The sequence below is a fragment of the Cetorhinus maximus genome, chromosome 3, assembly GCF_964194155.1.
Source record: "Cetorhinus maximus chromosome 3, sCetMax3.hap1.1, whole genome shotgun sequence".
Classification (NCBI taxonomy): domain Eukaryota; kingdom Metazoa; phylum Chordata; class Chondrichthyes; order Lamniformes; family Cetorhinidae; genus Cetorhinus; species Cetorhinus maximus.
In genome coordinates, this window is record NC_135881.1 from 59,436,961 (window position 1) to 59,455,855 (window position 18,895).

The 18,895-nt window shown below is 42.3% G+C and overlaps 1 protein-coding gene across 3 annotated transcripts in view; it reads right to left on the reverse strand.

Moving 5' to 3' along the window:
- The window catches only part of rundc3b (RUN domain containing 3b), a 111,005-nt gene extending 95,331 nt beyond the window's left edge, over positions 1-15,674 (reverse strand). For 2 of the 3 annotated variants that reach the window (XM_078538436.1, XM_078538438.1), the window contains exon 1: positions 15,508-15,674. In XM_078538436.1, the coding sequence (XP_078394562.1) occupies positions 15,508-15,602 (95 nt within the window). In that variant the 5' untranslated portion in view covers positions 15,603-15,674. The remainder of the gene's footprint in view (positions 1-15,507) is intronic. The other variant, XM_078538439.1, reaches the window with a different exon arrangement.
- Positions 15,675-18,895: the final 3,221 nt, after the last annotated feature.

Sequence of the window (18,895 nt, forward strand, 5' to 3'; positions counted from 1 at the left end):
CAATAAGCACTCTAATTCAAGATCACATCAAGCCATGTGACTAGATCATTAGCACTGCCACTTTTCCACAAACCCCAGCCCCAGTACAGATCCAAGAGACCCAAAATAGATGGAGAATAGGTGTGGTAACCTACAGGGCAGCCATGTTGTTTTTGTCTCCAAGAGGGCGTTCAGCTAAATTCATGTAGATCTGTAATTTGTATTGACTGGCCTAATCTATCCACTGATGCTAGATAAACTATAATTTGCACTTAAAATACTCCCAAGAAAGCAAATACATTAATTCTGCACTAAAGCACATTACCCTTAATTGTAGACACAGATAAAAGGATACATTTTCAGCAGACTTTTAGGATGGAAGGGGGTATTGGAAGATGATTTACTGCATTCAAGATAACTTTTTTAGCCAACACATAACAAGCCCAACAATGGGGGGCACAATTCTAGATTTAGTCTTAGGAAATGAAGTTGGGCAAGTGGATGAAGTAGCAGTAGGGGATCATTTTAGAGATAGTGACCATAATATAGTTAGATTTAGCATCATTATAGAAAAGTACAAAGATAAAACAAGAGTAAAAACTTAAAATTGGGGGAGGACACTCACTCAACCTATCTTTATCCATCTGCAATCTCATGTCCTCTTCACAACATACTTTCCTACCTATCTTTGTGTCATCTGCAAATTTAGCTACCATGTCTTCATTCCCCACATCTAAGTCATCAATGTAAATCGTAAAATGTTGAGGCCCCAGTACAGACTCTGTGGAACTCCACTCGTCACATCTTGCCAATCCGAAAAAGACCCATTTATGCATACTCTCTGCTTTCTGCCAGCCAGCCAATCTTCTACCCATTTTAATAAGATACCCCCTACACCATGCACTTTTATTTTTTGTAATAATCTTTGATGTGGCACCTTATCAAATGCCTTCTGGAAATCCAAGTACAGTACGTCTACAGGCTCCCCTTTATCCACTGTGCATGTTACTCCTTCAAAAAACTCCAATAAAGTGGTCAAACTTGATTTTTCTTTCACAAAACCATGCTGACTCTTCCCTATTGCCTTGAGCTCTTCTAAGTGCCCAGCCATAACTTTCTTAATGATCGATTCTAATAACTTCCCTTTGACAGATGTCAAGCTAACTGGCCTATAGTTTCCTGTTTTCTGCCTCCCTCCCTTCTTGAATACAGGAGTTATAATTGCTACTTTCCAATCTGATGGAACCTTGCTAGAATCTAGCAAATTTCGGAAAATTAACACCAGCGCATTGACTACCTCATTAGCCACCTCTTTTAAGACCCAAGGATGTAGTCTGTCAGGACCCGGAGACTTGCCAGCCCGCAGCTCCATCAATTTGCTCAGTACCGTTTCCCTAGTGATTTCAATTTCACCAAGTTCCCCTCTCCCATTCACCTCCTGTTTTACAGCTATTACTGGAATGTTTCTTGTATCCTCTATAGTGAACACAGAAGCAAAATATTTGTTAATTTCTTCCGCCATTTCCTTATTATCTATTAACTCCCAACTGTCACTCTCTAGAGGACCAACACTCACTTTACTTACTCTTTTCCTTTTTAAACACCTTTAGAAACTTGCTATCCGATTTTACATTTTTAGCTAGCTTCCTCTCATTCCTTCTTTCTCCTGATGAACTTTTTAGTCTTTCTCTGCTGTTCTTTATATTCTGTCCAATCATCTGTCTTGCCACTCATTTTTGCAGAGTTGTATGCTTTTTCCTTAAGTTTGATGCTCTCCTTAAAATCTTTAGTTAACCATGGATAGAATTTTTCTTTATAGTAGGAATGTACTTATTCTGAATACCCTGAAATATCCCTTTAAATGTCTGCCACTGCTTCTCTATTGATCTATCCGCTAGCCTAGTTTCCCAGTTCACTTTAGCTAGCTCAGATTTCATCCTCACTTGGTTGCCCTTATTTAAGTTTAAGATACTAGTCTTAGACCCACTTCTCCCTTTCAAACTGGATGTAAAATTCAATCATATTGTGGTCCTTGCTACTGAGGGGTGCCTTTACTCTGAGGTCATTAATTAATCCTGTCACGTTACACAATACCAAGTCTAATATTTCCTGCTCTCTGGTTGGTTCCAGAACATGCTGCTCTAAGAATCTCTCTCAAAAGCATTCTAAGAACTCCTCATCCGGGCTCATACTGCCAATCTGATTTTTCCAGTTTGTGTAGGTTAAAATCATCCATGATTATTGCCATCCCTTTTATCACAAGCACACAATATTTTCTCTTGAATACTTTGTCCTATACTGTGGCTACTGTTAGGGACCACTCCCAGTAATTACTTATTTCCCCTACTATTCCTCATCTCCAGCCAAACTGATTCTACATCCTGATCTCCTGAACCAAGGTCATCTCTAACTATTGCACCAATGCCCTCTTTGATTAACAGTGCTACCCCTCCACCTTTACCTACCTTCCTATTCTTTTTGAACGTCATGTACCCTTCAATATTAAGAACCCAGTCTCTGTTGTCCTGCAGCCACGTCTCCATAATTGCTATCAGATCATATTTATTTACTTCAATGTGGGCCATCAATTAATTTACTTTATGAATGCTACGTGCATTCAGATAAAGAGACTTCAGTTTTGTCTTTTTGTTACCCTTGTAACATCCAGTCTTGTCTGCTTAAGTATTCTCAGGTTTTTTTCTCTCAGTCCCTTCCTGCCATTCTCTGACCCTCATTTCTCATATTACTATTTTGCTCTCCTGCCTTGACTTTACACCTTGAATTGCTACCTCTAGCCAAGCTTGATCCCTCATCCCTCTTGTTTAGTTTAAAGCCCTCTCTACTTTGCTAGTTTTGCGATTTGCGAAGACACTCGTCTCAGCGCGTTTCAGGTGTAGACCGTCCCAATGGTACAGCCCCCACTTTCCCCAGTGCTGATACCAGTGCCCCACAAACCGGAACACACTTCTCCCACACCAGTCTTTGAGCCACGGATTCTTCTCTCTAATCTTATTTGCCCTATGCCAATTTGCATGTGGCTCAGCTAATAATCCAGAGACTTTTACCTTTGAGGTTCTGCTTCTTAATTTGGTACCTAGCTCCTCATACTGACTTTACAGAACCTCTTTCCTAGTTCTAGCCATGTCATTGTTACCTACATGGACCACGACAGCCAGATCCTCCCCCTCCCACTGCAAGTTCCTCTCCAGTCCTGAGCAGATGTCCTGAACCCTGGCACCCAGCAGGCAACATAGCCACCTGGGCTCACGCTCTTCACTGCAGAGAACAGTGTCAATCCACCTCACTATACTATCCCCTACTACCACTACGTTCCTTTTTGCTCCCCCCGCTTGAATGGCTTCCTGTACCACAGTGCCATGGCCAGTCAGTTCAACCACCTTGCAGACCTTGCTTTCATCCACACAGGTTGTGAGCACCTCAAACCTGTTTGACAATTGAAAAGCCTGAGGCTCCTCCCCTACAACTCAGCCCCATTACCTGCCTCACTGACCGTCACATCCTCCTGTCCCTCACTGCTGACCACTTCAGATGACCCTCTTCTGGAACAAAGTATCCAGGTATTTCTTCCCCTCCCTTATGCAGTGTCTGTTTTTTGGCTTCCAGATCAATAATCCTGATCTGGAATTCTTCAAGCTGCTTACACTTCCTGCAGACGTGTTTGTCATGGATCACCTTGATGTCCAAAAGCTCCCACATCCCACGGCTGCAACATAAGTTAGAATGGTGAGACAGGTGTTATGTTATTTAGTTAATTTACTTTAATTACTTTCTTCCTATGTATGCTACAATTTACTGTGTTTATTGAATGCTAGTACCACTGACAACTTAAGGTTATGTGCTTCTTAACTACACGGTATGTGTTTTAGATGTTTGTTTAAATTACTTTATTTTTATTGTTTTTTTATCTTTATTGGTTGATTTTAGTTTTAAAGATTTCAAATTTTGGTTTATTATTTTAAAGTTTTATTTATAGATCTACCTTAAAAGTGTTAGGTATAAAGCAGACTTTTGAAATGCAGATGGACAAGCGAGGATGAGGGTTCCACAGATAAGGTGTTAATGAAATTTGCATTTTTAGATAAGTGAAGGGGTTGTTTGATTTTCAAAGGGATGGTAGGATGTTTACAACTAACAAGATAAATAGGGCAAGGTTATTAAGTTTCTTTTTCCCAAAAGGAAAGAAGCCATATTGACAACATGAAAGATTTTTATATTATAGGAAAAGTAAATTTCCGAAGACATGTAGTGCAATGGGATTTTACACATTAAAGAGAGAGAACCATATATAAGGAAGGATGACATTAGGAAGTTCTGAGGAACAAAGGGACCTTGGCATGTGTGTCCATTGATCTCTGAAGGCAGAGGGGCATGTTAGTGGGGTGGTGAAAAAGGCATATGGGACTCTTGCCTTTATCAATCGAGGCATAGATTACAAAAGCAAGGAGGTCATGTTGGAGTTGTATAGAACCTTGGTGAGGCCACAGCTAGATTACTGTGTGCAGTTCTGGTCACCACATTATAGGAAGGATGTGATTGCACTGGAGGGGGTGCAGAGGAGATTCACCAGGATGTTGCCTGAGATGAAACATTTAAGTTATGAAGAAAAGTTGGATAGACTTGGGTTGTTTTCATTGGAGCAGAGAAGGCTGAGGGGGCGACCTGATCGAGGTGTACAAGATTATGAGGGGCATGGACAGGGTGGATAGGGAGCAGTTGTTCCCCTTAGTTGAGGGTCAGTCACAAGGGGACATAAGTTCAAGGTGGGGGGCAGGAGGTTTAGGGGGGGATGTGAGGAAAAACATTTTTACCCCGAGGGTGGTGACGGTCTGGAATGAACTGCCTGGGAGGGTGGTGGAGGCGGGTCATCTCACATCCTTTAAACAGTACCTGGATGAGCACTTGGCATGTCATAACATTCAAGGCCATGGTCCAAGTGCTGGTAAATGAGATTAGGTAAGTAGGTCAGATGTTTCTCACGTGTCGGTGCAGACTCGATGGGCCAAAGGGCCTCTTCTGCACTCTGAGATTCTGTGATGGAAGGTTATGTGGGGGGTGGCCGTGTAACATCTTGAAAGGTACACCGTGAGAAGCAGACTTGGGGGGGGAAAGCTTCTAGCCATTTTTGCAGAAGTCTGCTATGTCCAGTAGCTAAAGTTGTGTTAAAAGCCTTTGGAATTCCACTGTTGAGTGGCTGCTGTGGTAATCTTGCTGGATTGCTAATTTAAATTTAAAATCTATTTTGGACTGTTTCCTTAAAGGGGTGCATAGTTGGGAGTCAGGTTAATTAGGAATTTTGGGATTTATTATAACATCAAGTAACCAATCTTATGTCTGTGTTTGAGTTCTTTTATTTTGTTAATAAATGTTTTGGTTTCATTTTTAAAATCACTCAAGGTATTAGTGGGCTCACTACTTCCGAATTCAGTGCACAAATCTTCTCGTAACAAATACAAATTGCAAAACCATTGTGATAGCGTGGCCAAGTTTCCCTTGTGGATTTGGTCCACCTGGCACATATCACCTGCCACGTCATAACAACAGGCATTGATCACCATGCCAAAAGACAAAAGCCTGAGCACTGTGATAACAGGTCTTATCCCTGCACCACCAACAGGCTGCTCTCTAGACAGAAGATTTCAATTTCAAATCACCTGCCTGGTTGGAAGCAGTCCTCATCAGGCAAATCCTTACAGAGAGAATAATAGCATGAAGGGGTTCAGAAAGGTTGTAACAAGCAGGAGCACATTATTTTTGCTTTTCAGCGGCTGCTACTAGCTCGGCCACATCTCAGTCTGGAAAGCCTAGACCTGACACCTGCTCCACTCAGGGCAGTTCAATTGGCACTAGGATCCAAAAACAGGCACTAAGCCCTTTGTTAGTACATCCAATGAGCCCAATGCCTGTTCTTGGCGATCATCCCAAATACCTGAAAAACTATCCAGCCCAATTTTGTGTCAGATATTCTTGAGGTCAATTTGGGCCAAGCCATTGAGTCCCCAAAATTCTGTCTCATTTTACACCCATAAAACTGACACATGGTCCAATTTCTACTCCTTGGCTTAGGAGTGCAATGGATGTGGTGACATAACAGAAGCCATTGTCTGCACTGGGTGGGGTACATACATTTTTAACTGTACTTAAAATCGAAGAATCACAATAAGTACCTCACTGCTTCATTATGATCTCAAGTCACTGTAACTTTTAATTTCTAAACTTATCTGAAAGTATTATGCTCAGAAAGGCATTGAACAGGATAAAATTCTGATGGAGTTATTTCCAGAAGGTAAGAAAGGCCATCAAACGCACAATTTCTCTTTGAAATATACTATGCGCAGAGTTAAAATGAGTTAATTGAATAAAATCATGTTAAATAATACACAGTTGGAGCCCTAAAACTAGCGTCACACTGAAATTTTAAAAATCAATCCAAGGATAAATCTTTAAATTCTACATTTTCAAGTAAGTTGTGCCAAAACCAACTTTTCCTGGTGAAAGGTTTTTTTTTAAAAGTGAGAAATCACTACAGATATTTTTTTTAAAGCAATGATTCCTTAAATGTAGAAAATGATGAGCCATTTGAATACTTATTTATATAAGTGCACAAAAATTGCCTTCTAAAAGTGGTAATTCACAATATATTGCCAACATTACTTCAAAAAGCAATAAATGTCACATGGCTGGAGTTGGTACAAGAGATATGATAAAGCCACATTAAAACTGCACAGTAACATTGCTGGCACAAAAGCATTCTATTACTGGAGACAACAAAACTGAAATACTTGAATATCCATTAGATTCAAACCAAAAACCATCACTGAATTTACATGTAACTTTCGCAAAGTGGATGGACTCTCAAGGCCTGTGTAATTATACAAATTATGTCATTATTATTTATTTAGGAAAAATAAAGAACATGTACACACATTGCACCTGTTTCAGCTAAACAAAAGTGGCAACCATTCACTGACTCATTTCTTAGGGCAATGTCTTGACCAATGAGGGTCAAGCTGCCTGATTTAAATTTCAAAAAGTGTTTGCCAGTTATCTGTCAGTCACCATCACTGGTGCATTCTCCATGGCAACACCTCTACCAATCAGGGTCCACTTGCCAACAAATCAGCACTCTCTGTACATACAGTAAAATTGTTGTTTTCTCCTTATATTGGTATTCTTGTGAAGTGTCCTGATGAGTGCAAGATGGAAAGCTTCGACATGTCTCTTTTTTTCAGCAATACTCAAGTTCTGTACTACCAAACAACTATTTGAACTTGTAATTCAAAGGCATGGACAGAAAAGCTGGAGAACATGGGGATAAATAAAGAATGGGTTGGGGTTAGAGTGACAAAAATTATAACAATCTTAAACCTGACCTCAAACTGCCCACTTCAGAGTTTAACGGAGACAGGGCGGGGGAAAGTAATCAATCTGCTCCCAACAGGCATGTTGGCTATTTACATATTATAATGGGGCTGGGAGCCTCACGTCTTACAAGTTCAGCCCTGCCTGGCCGGCTTCCTGAGGAAGAAAAGAGCAGCTTTGTAGAAAAGGCAAGTGCCTTTACAGCATTGCAGGAGGAGCAGTGATGCCCCCTGCCTCCCCAAATTTACCTATTTTCCTGGTATGGCCTTCTCCCCCCATCCCCATCCAAAGATCCTCCCGCCTCCTCCCTGGGTAAGTGATTAGACCCCATGAAATCAAAGACATCCTACATCCCCCCAACATTGCCATAGGGTTGGGGATCAGTCAGTCCTCACGTTCCCATGAAAGCAGCATAGGCTTACCTGTACCTGTCAGCCAGTCCCCTAGAGTATCCCCCATTCAGCTGTGAGCCAAGCCTGTCAATCAGTCTAGTTTCTTAGCAGGGATGCAGTTAGAAAAGCACACTGTGGAATTAAAACTCCATAGCATGCAGGGAAGCCCAGACTGCTGAGCTTCTTAACTGAAACTCTGCAATCCCAGCTTGACAAATCAAACACTGTCAATATAAGGAACAATGAATTCAATCCCAACACCGTAGTTTGAGAATTTGAACTCAAATTTTTTTTTAAATTAAGCTGTCAGATTGTTGTAAAAACCTTTTAGGAAAGGAAACGTCACTGGCCTAAATGTGATCCCAGTCCCACATCAACGTGGTGGACTCTTAAGTGCATATTAAGCTATTGAGCTGCATTTAATGCTTCTGCAATGATTCAAGCAGGCCCATCGCCTTCTCAAGGTAAACAAGGGTGAGCAATAAAATGCTAACTTTGCTCATTTACATTATAAGTAGAAATTTTAAAAATGTAAACTTGTATTTATTCCCTTGAATTTAAAAGGTTGACTGGTGGTCGAATTGAGGTCTAACAAATGATCGAGAGGGTAGATGGAAACTATTTCCTCTGGTGGTAAAATCCAAAACAAAGGAGCATACTCTGAAAATTAGAGCTAGCCATTTAGATGTAACATTAGGAAGTACATTTTCACACCAAGGAGTCATGGGGCAGGATTCAATGCAGCCTATTCTGGCAGGACCCACGGTAGCCAGGCCTACTTAATCACAGGAGAAGTCCCGCATCGGCCTCCCGGTGGTGGGGAAACCTCCTCCAATTAAGTCGGACGGCAGAAGGGACTGATGTGGAATTTCCAGCCACTGCCGGTGGGATGTCAATTAGGATCATTTTAATTAAGATTTTCATTTTGATTCAATTAAGATGCACTGCAGGAATTCACCAAAGCTCTTTAGACAGCACCTTCCAAACCCATGGCCATTACCATCTAGAAGGACAAGGGCAGCAATTAGATGGAACACCATCACTGGAAGTTCCCCTCTTAATCACTCACCATCCTGATTTGGAAATATATCGCCGTTCCTTCACTGTTGCTGGGTCAAAATCCTGGAACTCCCTCCCTAACAGCACTGTGGGTGTACACCACATGGACTGCAGCAATTCAGGAAGGCAGCTCACCACCACCTTCTCAAGGGCAATTAGGGATGGGCAATAAATGCTGGCCCGGCCAGCGAAGCCCACATCCCATGAATAAAAAAAATCATTAATGAGCCAACTGACACCCATTATCCCGGAGTCCATTGTAATTTAGAGGTGGCTCAGGGGTTAAGTGGAGACGGCATGACTTCTCCATGCCCTCAAAAGGCTGCCCACACAAACCCTGTTGGGTTTGCCAGAAGCCTCCTGGGGGCGGGGGAGGGACTCACTATCGGGCACCCTGTGGCCAAATGAGTGTTCCGGCATCAGGCAGAGATGATCCTGCTCTCACCCACAATCCATCCTGCCTTCATTCACCTTTGGTCTGGGATCCCATGATGATCCTGGATGCATTGCCACCAGCTGCCATTGCTCCCATTGGTGCCAGCAGTATGAGGAGCTGGTGGCATAGTGGTATTCCAGAGACCAGGGTAATGCTCTGGGGACCCAGGTTCGAATCCCATTCAAATTCAATAAAAGAAACTCTGGAATTAAAACTGTAATGACGACTATAAAACCATTGTCGATTGTTGTAAAACCCATCTGGTTCACTAATGTCCTTTAGGGAAGGAAATCTGCTGTCCTTACCCGTTGTGGCCTACATGTTGACTCTTAAATGCCCAATTAGGGATGGGCAATAAATGCTGGCCTAGCCAGCAATGCCCAGATCCCATAAATGAATAAAAAAACTGAATAGATCCCATAAACGAGTTTTTTAAAAAGCCTAGGATTGGCTGACAGCTCTCCATTCCACCACCTCAATCATGGGTAAGGCTCAATAGTCGTTATTTAAGTGCATGAAAGGCATTTGATTCTATCATTTTGTCCAGCATTTGATTCCCCCATGGAATTGATGGGGTTTCCCAGCAATTTCTCCGACCAATGGCTGAGGCCTGTTGGCCTGACAGAACCCCAGCCACGGAAACTGTAACTCTTTTCCCTAAGAAACCAGGGATACTAAGTCAATTGAAATTTCCAGCATTGAGATTGGTAGAATTGTCATAGGTAATGCGTTGGAAGCATTTCAGAGAAGGTTTACTAGACTAATACCAGGAACGGGCGGGTTGTCTTATGATGAAAGGTTGGACAGGGGAGGCTTGTATCTGCTGGAGTTTAGAAGCGTAAGAGATGACTTGATTGAAACCTTTAAGATCCTGAGGGGTCTTAACAGGGTGGATATGAAGAGGATGTTTCCTCTTGTGGGAGAATCTATAACTAGGGGTCACTGTTTAAAAATAAGGGGTCGTTAATTTAAGACAGATGAGGAGAATTTTTTTTTCTCCGATGGTCTTGAAGCTTTGAAACTCTCTTCCTCATAAGGCAGTGGAAGCAAAGTCTTTGAATATTTTTAAGGCAGAGCTAGATAGATTCTTAGCAAGAAAGGGGCTGAAAGGTTATCAGGGGTAGGCGGAATGTGGAGTTGAGGTTACAATCAGATCAGCCATGATCTTACTGAATGGCAGAGCAAGCTCAAGTGGCACAGTGGCCTACTCCTGCTCCTAACTTGTATGTTCATATGTAGGTAAGGGTCAGAGGAATACGAATCAAAAGGTTAGTAAATGGAGTCAAGATACAGATCAGCCACAATTTAATTGAATGATGGAACAGGCTGAAGGGGCTGAATGGCCTGTTCCTATGGTCTCTTGTTTTTGCTTTATCTTCAATGTGAAAAACAGAAAAAAATTCTCAAATTCCAAAAGCAATGAAATGATAGAGAGAAAACATGAGAGCAAAAGAATATTTTGATGCCACATTACACCTTGAGGTATGAATAATGCACACTCAAATGCATGCATAAAGCAATTTCCACGGCAAGTACAATTTTTCCTCTAGTTACCAACCAAGCCATTTAATGATCACTGAACATAGCATACATGCTTAATATGTAGATGAGGTGTGGCCAATATGATGGATACAGCCTGGTTTTAAATTACATTTACATTTTGGCAAGGGAGATTGCCTCAGGTACACAAATGACTCATGACTGAAAATTTCAGCTTCGATTTGCACAATGTTGACAGTTTATGTTCAAATCCTTCCTCAGCCGCACTCCTCCCCATCTATGTAAAGGCACACAATCCTCCAAGAACTCGGTGTTCCTTCAATTCTAGCCTCTTGTGCCTGTCCATCATAATGCCATTGTTGGCTATGCCTTTAATAATCTAGGCCTCAAGCTCTGGAACTACCTTCCTCTGTCTCTCCACCTTTCCTCTGTAAAAATTCTGACAAAAGTGTTTGGTCACCTGTCCAAATGTCATCATCATTGGATGAGTGTTAATTTTGCATCTTTTAATGCTTCTGTGAAGTGCCTTGGAACATTTAAACACCTTAAAGGCACTATATAAGTGCAAGTTGCTGTTGTAGCTATGGAGGCTAAGTACTTGTGAAGAAACGGAAAGAGATCCCAGGGTGCCATTGACGAGAGGCAGATTGACTGCCTCTCCCTGAAGATCCTGCAGGAGGTTCTAGAAAGATCCCAATACCAAACAGATTTTTCTGCAATTTCCCCCCATTTTGCGAGCTTGTTGCAGCAGCCTCAGGAGGTTCCATAAAGGACTGGATAGCAGAATTGGAACTAAGTGACACTCAAGACACATGACTGAAGAACCCACTCTAACCTCATCCACCCAAGACTGTTACATCATGACACATCTGATCAGCTGGGTAAAATGGCAATCAATCTTTGATGCAGATTTTTGACAGAGCCATCACTTCAGTTACTTTGTATTGGATGATCAGTGTCCTCAATGTTTTAATGCCAGATCACTGGGCTTCAGTGAAGTGGGACACGCAATAGGAAAAGATATTTACAGTGATTCTGATCTATTTTTACATTATGTTTAAACAAGTCACACAGAGAAGACAAGGTAATATTTCCACCATATGACTAAATTTAAGCATATTTTACTTCCCATTTCTGATCGCTGTTAATTGCTGTTATGCAAACAACAACAGGTTTTAAAGAAGTGAAAGTAGGTTTGGAGCAGCCCAATGGTTTGTTTATTTTAATTGGTTTTCAATGTTTCAAAATAAATGATGGAATTTCATTTAGTGTCTTCAAATGTGATGGTTTTAAGCTTGGACTAAATTTAAGGCAGCTGGAACTTTTTGTCCCCATTCTATCCTGAAAGTGCTGACTCATGGTGTGGTTCCTTAGCCACGGCCAACCTTCTGCTATTTATCCCAAAGCCATCTCTATCGGTGAGCAATAACAGAGTATGTTACTTGGACAGTCAAAAGTGAGGGAAGCCTTCTTCTCACCCATTACCTACACATGTGCAATTTCCAGCACCAGTCACTGAATTGTAACACAGAACATGATACACTTGCTGCAAGTTGTAGGACCTTAGCAACCATCCCAGATGAGATCAGCCATCTCAGCTCAGACAAAGCATCAAATCTGAGACCTTCCTGATCTGTACAGGTTAATGAATCACCTAGCCATGTAGCCATTGTAGGAGCTCAGTTTTAATAGCTCTAACCACTTTTTCTGCTGCTTTATAATTTGGAGTGATCCCAATAAAAGGAAAACAACGTATAGAGCAGGTTTAATGAAATAAAACATCTCAAGGCACCTCACAGGAGCATTATGCAGCAAAATTTGACAAAGCCATGCAAGGTGATATTTTTAAGGTAATGAATATTACATATCACTGTACAATATTAGATGAGGACATTCCTTTATAGTCAATAATCTGTGTTTATATTGCTCCTTTAACACAGGAAAACATTGGAAGGAGTAATTTGACAAGGAAGTATTCAATGAACAGCATGACACTAGGAAGTTCTGAGGAACAAAGGGACCTTGGCATGTGTGTCCATAGATCTTTGAAGGCAGAGGGGCATGTTAGTGGGATGGTGAAAAAGGCATATGGGACACTTGCCTTTATCAATCGAGGCATAAATTACAAAAGTAGGGAGATCATGTTGGAGTTGTATAGAATCTTGGTGAGGCCACAGCTGGAGTACTGTGTGCAGTTCTGGTTGCCACATTATAGGAAGGATGTGATTGCACTGGAGGGGGTGCAGAGGAGATTCACCAGGATGTTGCCTGGGATGAAACATTTAAGTTATGAAGAGAGGTTGGATAGACTTGGGTTGTTTTCGTTGGAGCAAAGAAGACTGAGGGGCGACCTGATTAAGGTGTACAAGATTATGAGGGGCATGGACAGGGTGGATAGGGAGCAGCTGTTCCCCTTAGTTGAAGGGTCAGTCAAGGTGAGGGGCAGGAGGTTTAGGGGGGATGAGAGGAAAAACTTTTTTACCCAGAGGGTGGTGACAGTCTGGAATGCGCTGCCTGGAAGGGTGGTGGAGGCGGGTTGCCTCACATCTTTTAAAAAGTACCTGGATGAACACTTGGCACGTCATAACATTCAAGGCTATAGGCCAAGTGCTGGTAAATGGGATTAGGTAGGTAGGTAGGTCAGGTGTTTCTCATGTGTCGATGCAGACTCAGTGGGCCGAAGGGCCTCTTCTGCACTGTGATTCCAATACACTTTAGTGTGAGATCAAATTTCGACTCGGTGTCAAATTTTGTTTGATAAAGCTCCTGCGTTAAGTACCTTGGGCATCTTAATATATTAAAGGTGCTATATAAATGCAGGCTGTTGTAATCAGACATAAATTGATACCGAGCCAGAAGCAGATGATGTCAGGCTGGGTGACTAAAGCCTTGTTTAAAGGCAGGTTTCAGCAAAAGGTCTTAAAGGCATGAGAGGTGGAGAGGGAATTTCAGAGCTTAGGGTCTAGATAATGTTAGACACATCCACCAATGGTGATCTGAAGGGAATGTGTAAGAGGCCAAAGTTGGAGGAACGCAGAGTTCCCAGAAGGTTTTAGGACCGGATGAACTTAGAGAAATAGGAAGGAGTAAAGTTATTACTGGATTTGAGCACAAGGATGAGATTTTTAAATGGAGGCACTCGTTGACCAAGAGCTAACATGAGACACCAAGCATACAGGTGGGCAGGACTTGGTGTAGTTTAGGATACAGTCAACGGAGTTTTGGATGAACAGAAATTTAGACAGAATGAATGGCGAAAGACTGAAAATCTTTCTTCCGGATGAAATATTTTGTTGGGTTAAATATTTCATTCGGAAGTACAATTTTCAACAACAAAAAGCCTTTCAATCTCTCCTTTCCTTACACCGGAAAAGAAACTGCCCAGTCTAGTAAACAATTCCTATGCCACTAATTATTCGCTGCTAAGCATTATCGATTATCAGAGTGTAGACAGAAGGGAGTGAATACTCGTGCAGCAGCCTCTTTGAATATTTGTGCATTTTGTATGAAACTGGACAAAGATATTTCACAGTTCCCCATGAAATGAATGAACTCCAAGAGGAGAATTCCTAAAAAGGTTTACGGTAACAACAAATGTACGTCGGACCATGGAATGACAGCTGCAGCTCACATGCACGATTGCCCCCCCCCACTGCCCACCCCAAGGAGCTGTCCGATCTTGGCCAGCAGTCAGCGGAGGGACAAAGAGCGGAGGCCGGGTGTTCCACTCAACGGAGGACGACGATTCACCCCAGTCGGTCACTTACACCTCCTAGTGGTCAATTTTACACCCATATCAGCAAAGTGTCTGGAAGCAGCTCACTTGCATATTTCCTTGGCTGGAAAATGATGCGCAAGGGAGAGAATGCATCTCTGAGTGTCTATCTAGCATTATTTCATTTAGTTAATCACAATGATTCTAACCAGATTAAACAGTAATTGAATACGTTTTTCAAACTGAAAATTTTGTCAATTCGTACGTTACAAGCGACCCAAACCTGCAAGCAAACTGAAGATCTGAAGTCCCAATATCTGCTGATCACTCCAAATAGGAATAAGCCATTTGGCCCTTCCATTCCATAAAATAATGGCTAATCTGGCGGTGGTCTCAACTCCACTTTCCTGTCTGCCCACCACCTCCTCAAATAACCCTCGCCTATCAAAAATCTAACTCGGCCTTCAATATATTCAATGGCCCACTCTCTGGGGAAAGAGAACTCCCATTTTGTCCCAATTCCAGCATACTCCCTCCTGCCCCGTCCACTTAGATACAGTAATCCCGAAAGTGGGGGAGTGAAGGGCTACGGGATGGCACCCCCATCTCAAATTAATAATACAAGTTGGCAAATACGCATGTATTCAACTCTCAAGTATAAAACAAGAGCGAGAGTGGGGAAGTCATTTCCATCCCGTGTCTGCTTAAAGGTCCATTCCCTTCCTCGTTCAGCCGGGACTGAATACAATGCACTCCTACAGATCAGAATGTAACTGAACCCAACACACAGCCCAATACTTTTACTCGGTATTCTTTATATTTGACCCAAAGAACCCTTGAAAATCAAAAGATGCAATTTATAATGACGCAGATGAACGGCCACAAAACCAATGCTAACGGGCGGGAATTGAAATAGAGAAATGTATATTTTAGCATTTAGTTACTGGGAATTATTCAAGCCGGAGCCGCTGGAAGCCCAGCGTAATTAAGGAGACACAAAGAGCTCACGTCTCTGTCACCAACACGTACACGAAGCCTCGATTTACCTGCAGACGGTGATGAGGTTTTTCCGCTCCACTGCAGCGTTTCTCGCCAGGCTCTTCTTTCGTGAGAAATTTAGTCCCAGGCTGAGAGAAGCCATTCTTTTTAAATATGTATTAGAAAAAGTGAACTATTGGAGGAGTTGTAGTGCTGGATAGGCGGAGGCGCCTTTGGGAATTGGGGGGGTGGGGGTGCAATCTGTGGTACACGATACTCCAGGTGCCGGTTGGGATCAGGATGGGGATCAGGATCGCTGCTCATTCGTGCAACTCTGGGCCGGGTTCAGCCACAATTCAGCCGAGATTCGAACAAAATCAAACATGAGGATCATTGACTATTAAAAAAAAAACGCCAGTCAGCAAGGAAGGAAATGATTTGAGCTTGCCAACAAAATTGCCAGCTGAGCTGTAGTTAAGAGGCACTTGTGCATCAAGATGAAAACATTATACAATAGCTTTATACTGTGCTGGAATATTTCCACTAGGTCTGCAAATGTTAGCTTTGCACATTATAGCGATCTTGGTGATTCACAGCTAACAATCTTGTTGCCCGTCTTTTTTTTTAAGGTGTTAATCCTGCTTTCCTTCGACACGTGCGAGGCTCGTATAGTCTTTAATTACAGAGCAAGCGTAAGCAGTGAAGCCCGGTGCAGTTCATGTCCATTGCTTCATTCTCCCGGCTCGCACAGCCCCTTTCTCCCGCTGACAACATGGAAATAAGCTGCTTTCCATCTAGTTTCCTTCTGTCACACCACGGGACCGGAAGTTTACAGCTTGAATTGCCTTTAAAGGGACACCGGCAGCATGACCTCATCCATGGAAAGCTGGGGGTCCACATGCACACATTCCCAGCTACTGTGTCTCTACATTTGAACAAATTCGAAACTCCTGACGAAAGCCAAAAAAAGAAATTAAAAAACTAAACCGTCTTTGTTATACTGGATTTGTTTGGCCCACGAATACATTGTTGTGTTGCAATGGCAACAATACTGCGAGTGCTGGAAATCATGATCAGAAAATCATGGGAATGCTCAGCAGGTTATACAGTCTCAGGTGGGAGAATTGGCTTGACCTGAGCATTTCCAGCATTTTCTGTTTAGAAATCACTGTGTTTTACTCCTGATGTGAAATAATTGCCCGATGTCAAACGGGTTACGTTGCCCTTAACACCAATACCCGTAAACCCAACATACTTCGACCGAATCCATTTACCACAATCTTTTGTTCCAGTTTGTTTATTTCATATGAAACTGTAAATTGAGCACTGGATGTCCTTCCTTGTCTTTTATTTTGATTTAAATGCTTTTTTCTAAAGGTCCTAACTACAATGCAAGGAATCAGCGTGAAAACATTGTTCCTCATAATCACCTCAGAAATTAGATCATTGATCAACCACAAAGGAGCTAGAAGAAAGCAGGAATCTCAGGATCGGAGGGCTGGAGGAGGTTGCAGGGAACACCGATGTAAAAAAAAACGTCAGTCCGGATGACGATTACATCATCAAAAATCAAATTAACAAACGGGCTCAAACAACGAACTCCAAACCTCAATGAAATAAAAGAAAAATTAACAAACCAGATTATTATTCCTGGTATAAAAACAAAGTTGTGGAAATACTCTGCAGGCCTGTGGAGAGAGAAACAAAGTTAACGTTTCGAGTCTGCATGACTCTTCACGCAAAGATGTGACATCTCGAATATTTCCAGCACTTTCTGTTTTTCTTTCAAATGTTCAGCAGTATTTTGCTTTTATTATGCCTAGTGTCCTCTACTCACTCCAGGCTCTCCTGAGTCTGTGGGCTGTGGAAGGGAATGGCGAGGCTCTGGGGGGTGGGGGGGAAGCACAAAAATGAAAATGTTAACTTTGAGATGGAGTCCAGGATGTAATGGGACTCAGAGCAGGATAGGAGACAGGGCGTAGAGTTTTGAAATGAGCTGAGTTTATAGTCGGTGGGACTTGGACTCCAAGTTAAGGTTCATTGTACTGTCTTCTCTATCTTGTTCTTGATATTTAATTGGGAGCAGATGTGGGGCAGGAGGATCAATTTACTTTTTGGTTTCTATTCATCATACCCAAAAAGTACAGTGGAGCTGTACATTATATAAAGACTTATCAAGTAATAAGCAAAGTTTTTACTTGATCAAAGAAAATTGAATCCTAACAATAGTCTACACCATTACCCCAAGCTAAAACACAGCACTTAGAATATTGCCTTTCAGAAGGAGCTACCATCAGACAACACTGATTTGAAAAAAAAAATCATGTCCACAACTCGGTTTTCAACCCATCACAGTCTTCTCACAATCAATGAATAATAGTAGGATGAACATGAGGTTCAAAGCATGAAGGAAATATCATCTCCAGTCACAATTCATGATAGTAAATGCACTTGTTTTCACAGAATCACACAGTGCAGAAGAGGCCCTTCGGCCATCGAGTCTGCACCAACACGTGAGAAACACCTGACCTACCTACCTAATCCCATTTACCAGCACTTGGCCCATAGCCTTGAATGTTATGAGGTGCCAAGTGCTCATCCAGGTACTTTTTAAAGGATGTGAGATGACCCGCCTCCACCACCCTCCCAGGCAGTTCATTCCAGACCGTCACCACCCTCGGGGTAAAAATGTTTTTCCTCACATCCCCCCCTAAACCTCCTGCCCCCCACCTTGAACTTATGTCCCCTTGTGACTGACCCTCAACTAAGGGGAACAACTGTTCCCTATCCACCCTGTCCATGTCCCTCATAATCTTGTACACCTCGATCAGGTCTTCCCTCAGTCTTCTCTGATCCAACGAAAACAACTCAGGTCTATCCAACCTCGTTTCATAACTTAAATGTTTCAATCCAGGCAACATCCTGGTGAATCCCCTCTGCACCCCCTCCAATGCAATCACATCCTTCCTATAATGTGGCAACCAGAACTGCACACATTACTCCAGCTGTGGCTTCACCAAGGTTCTATACAACTCCAACATGACCTCCCTACTTTTGTAATTTATGCCTTGATTGATGAAGGCAAGTGTCCCATATGCCTCTTTCACCACCCCACTAACATGCCCCTCTGCCTTCAGAGATCTATGGACACAAACGCCAAGGTCTCTTTGTTCCTCAGAACTTCCTAGTGTCATGCCATTCATTGAATACTTCCTTGTCAAATTACTCCTTCCAAAGTGTATCACCTCACACTTTTCAGGGTTAAATTCCATCTGCCACTTATCTGCCCATTTGTCCATCCGTCTATATCTTCCTGTAGCCCAAGACACTCAACCTCACTATTAACCACCCGGCCAATCTTTGTGTCATCTGCAAACTTCCTAATCCTACCCCCCACATAGTCATCTATGTAATTTATATAAATGACAAATAATAGGGGACCCAGCACAGATCCCT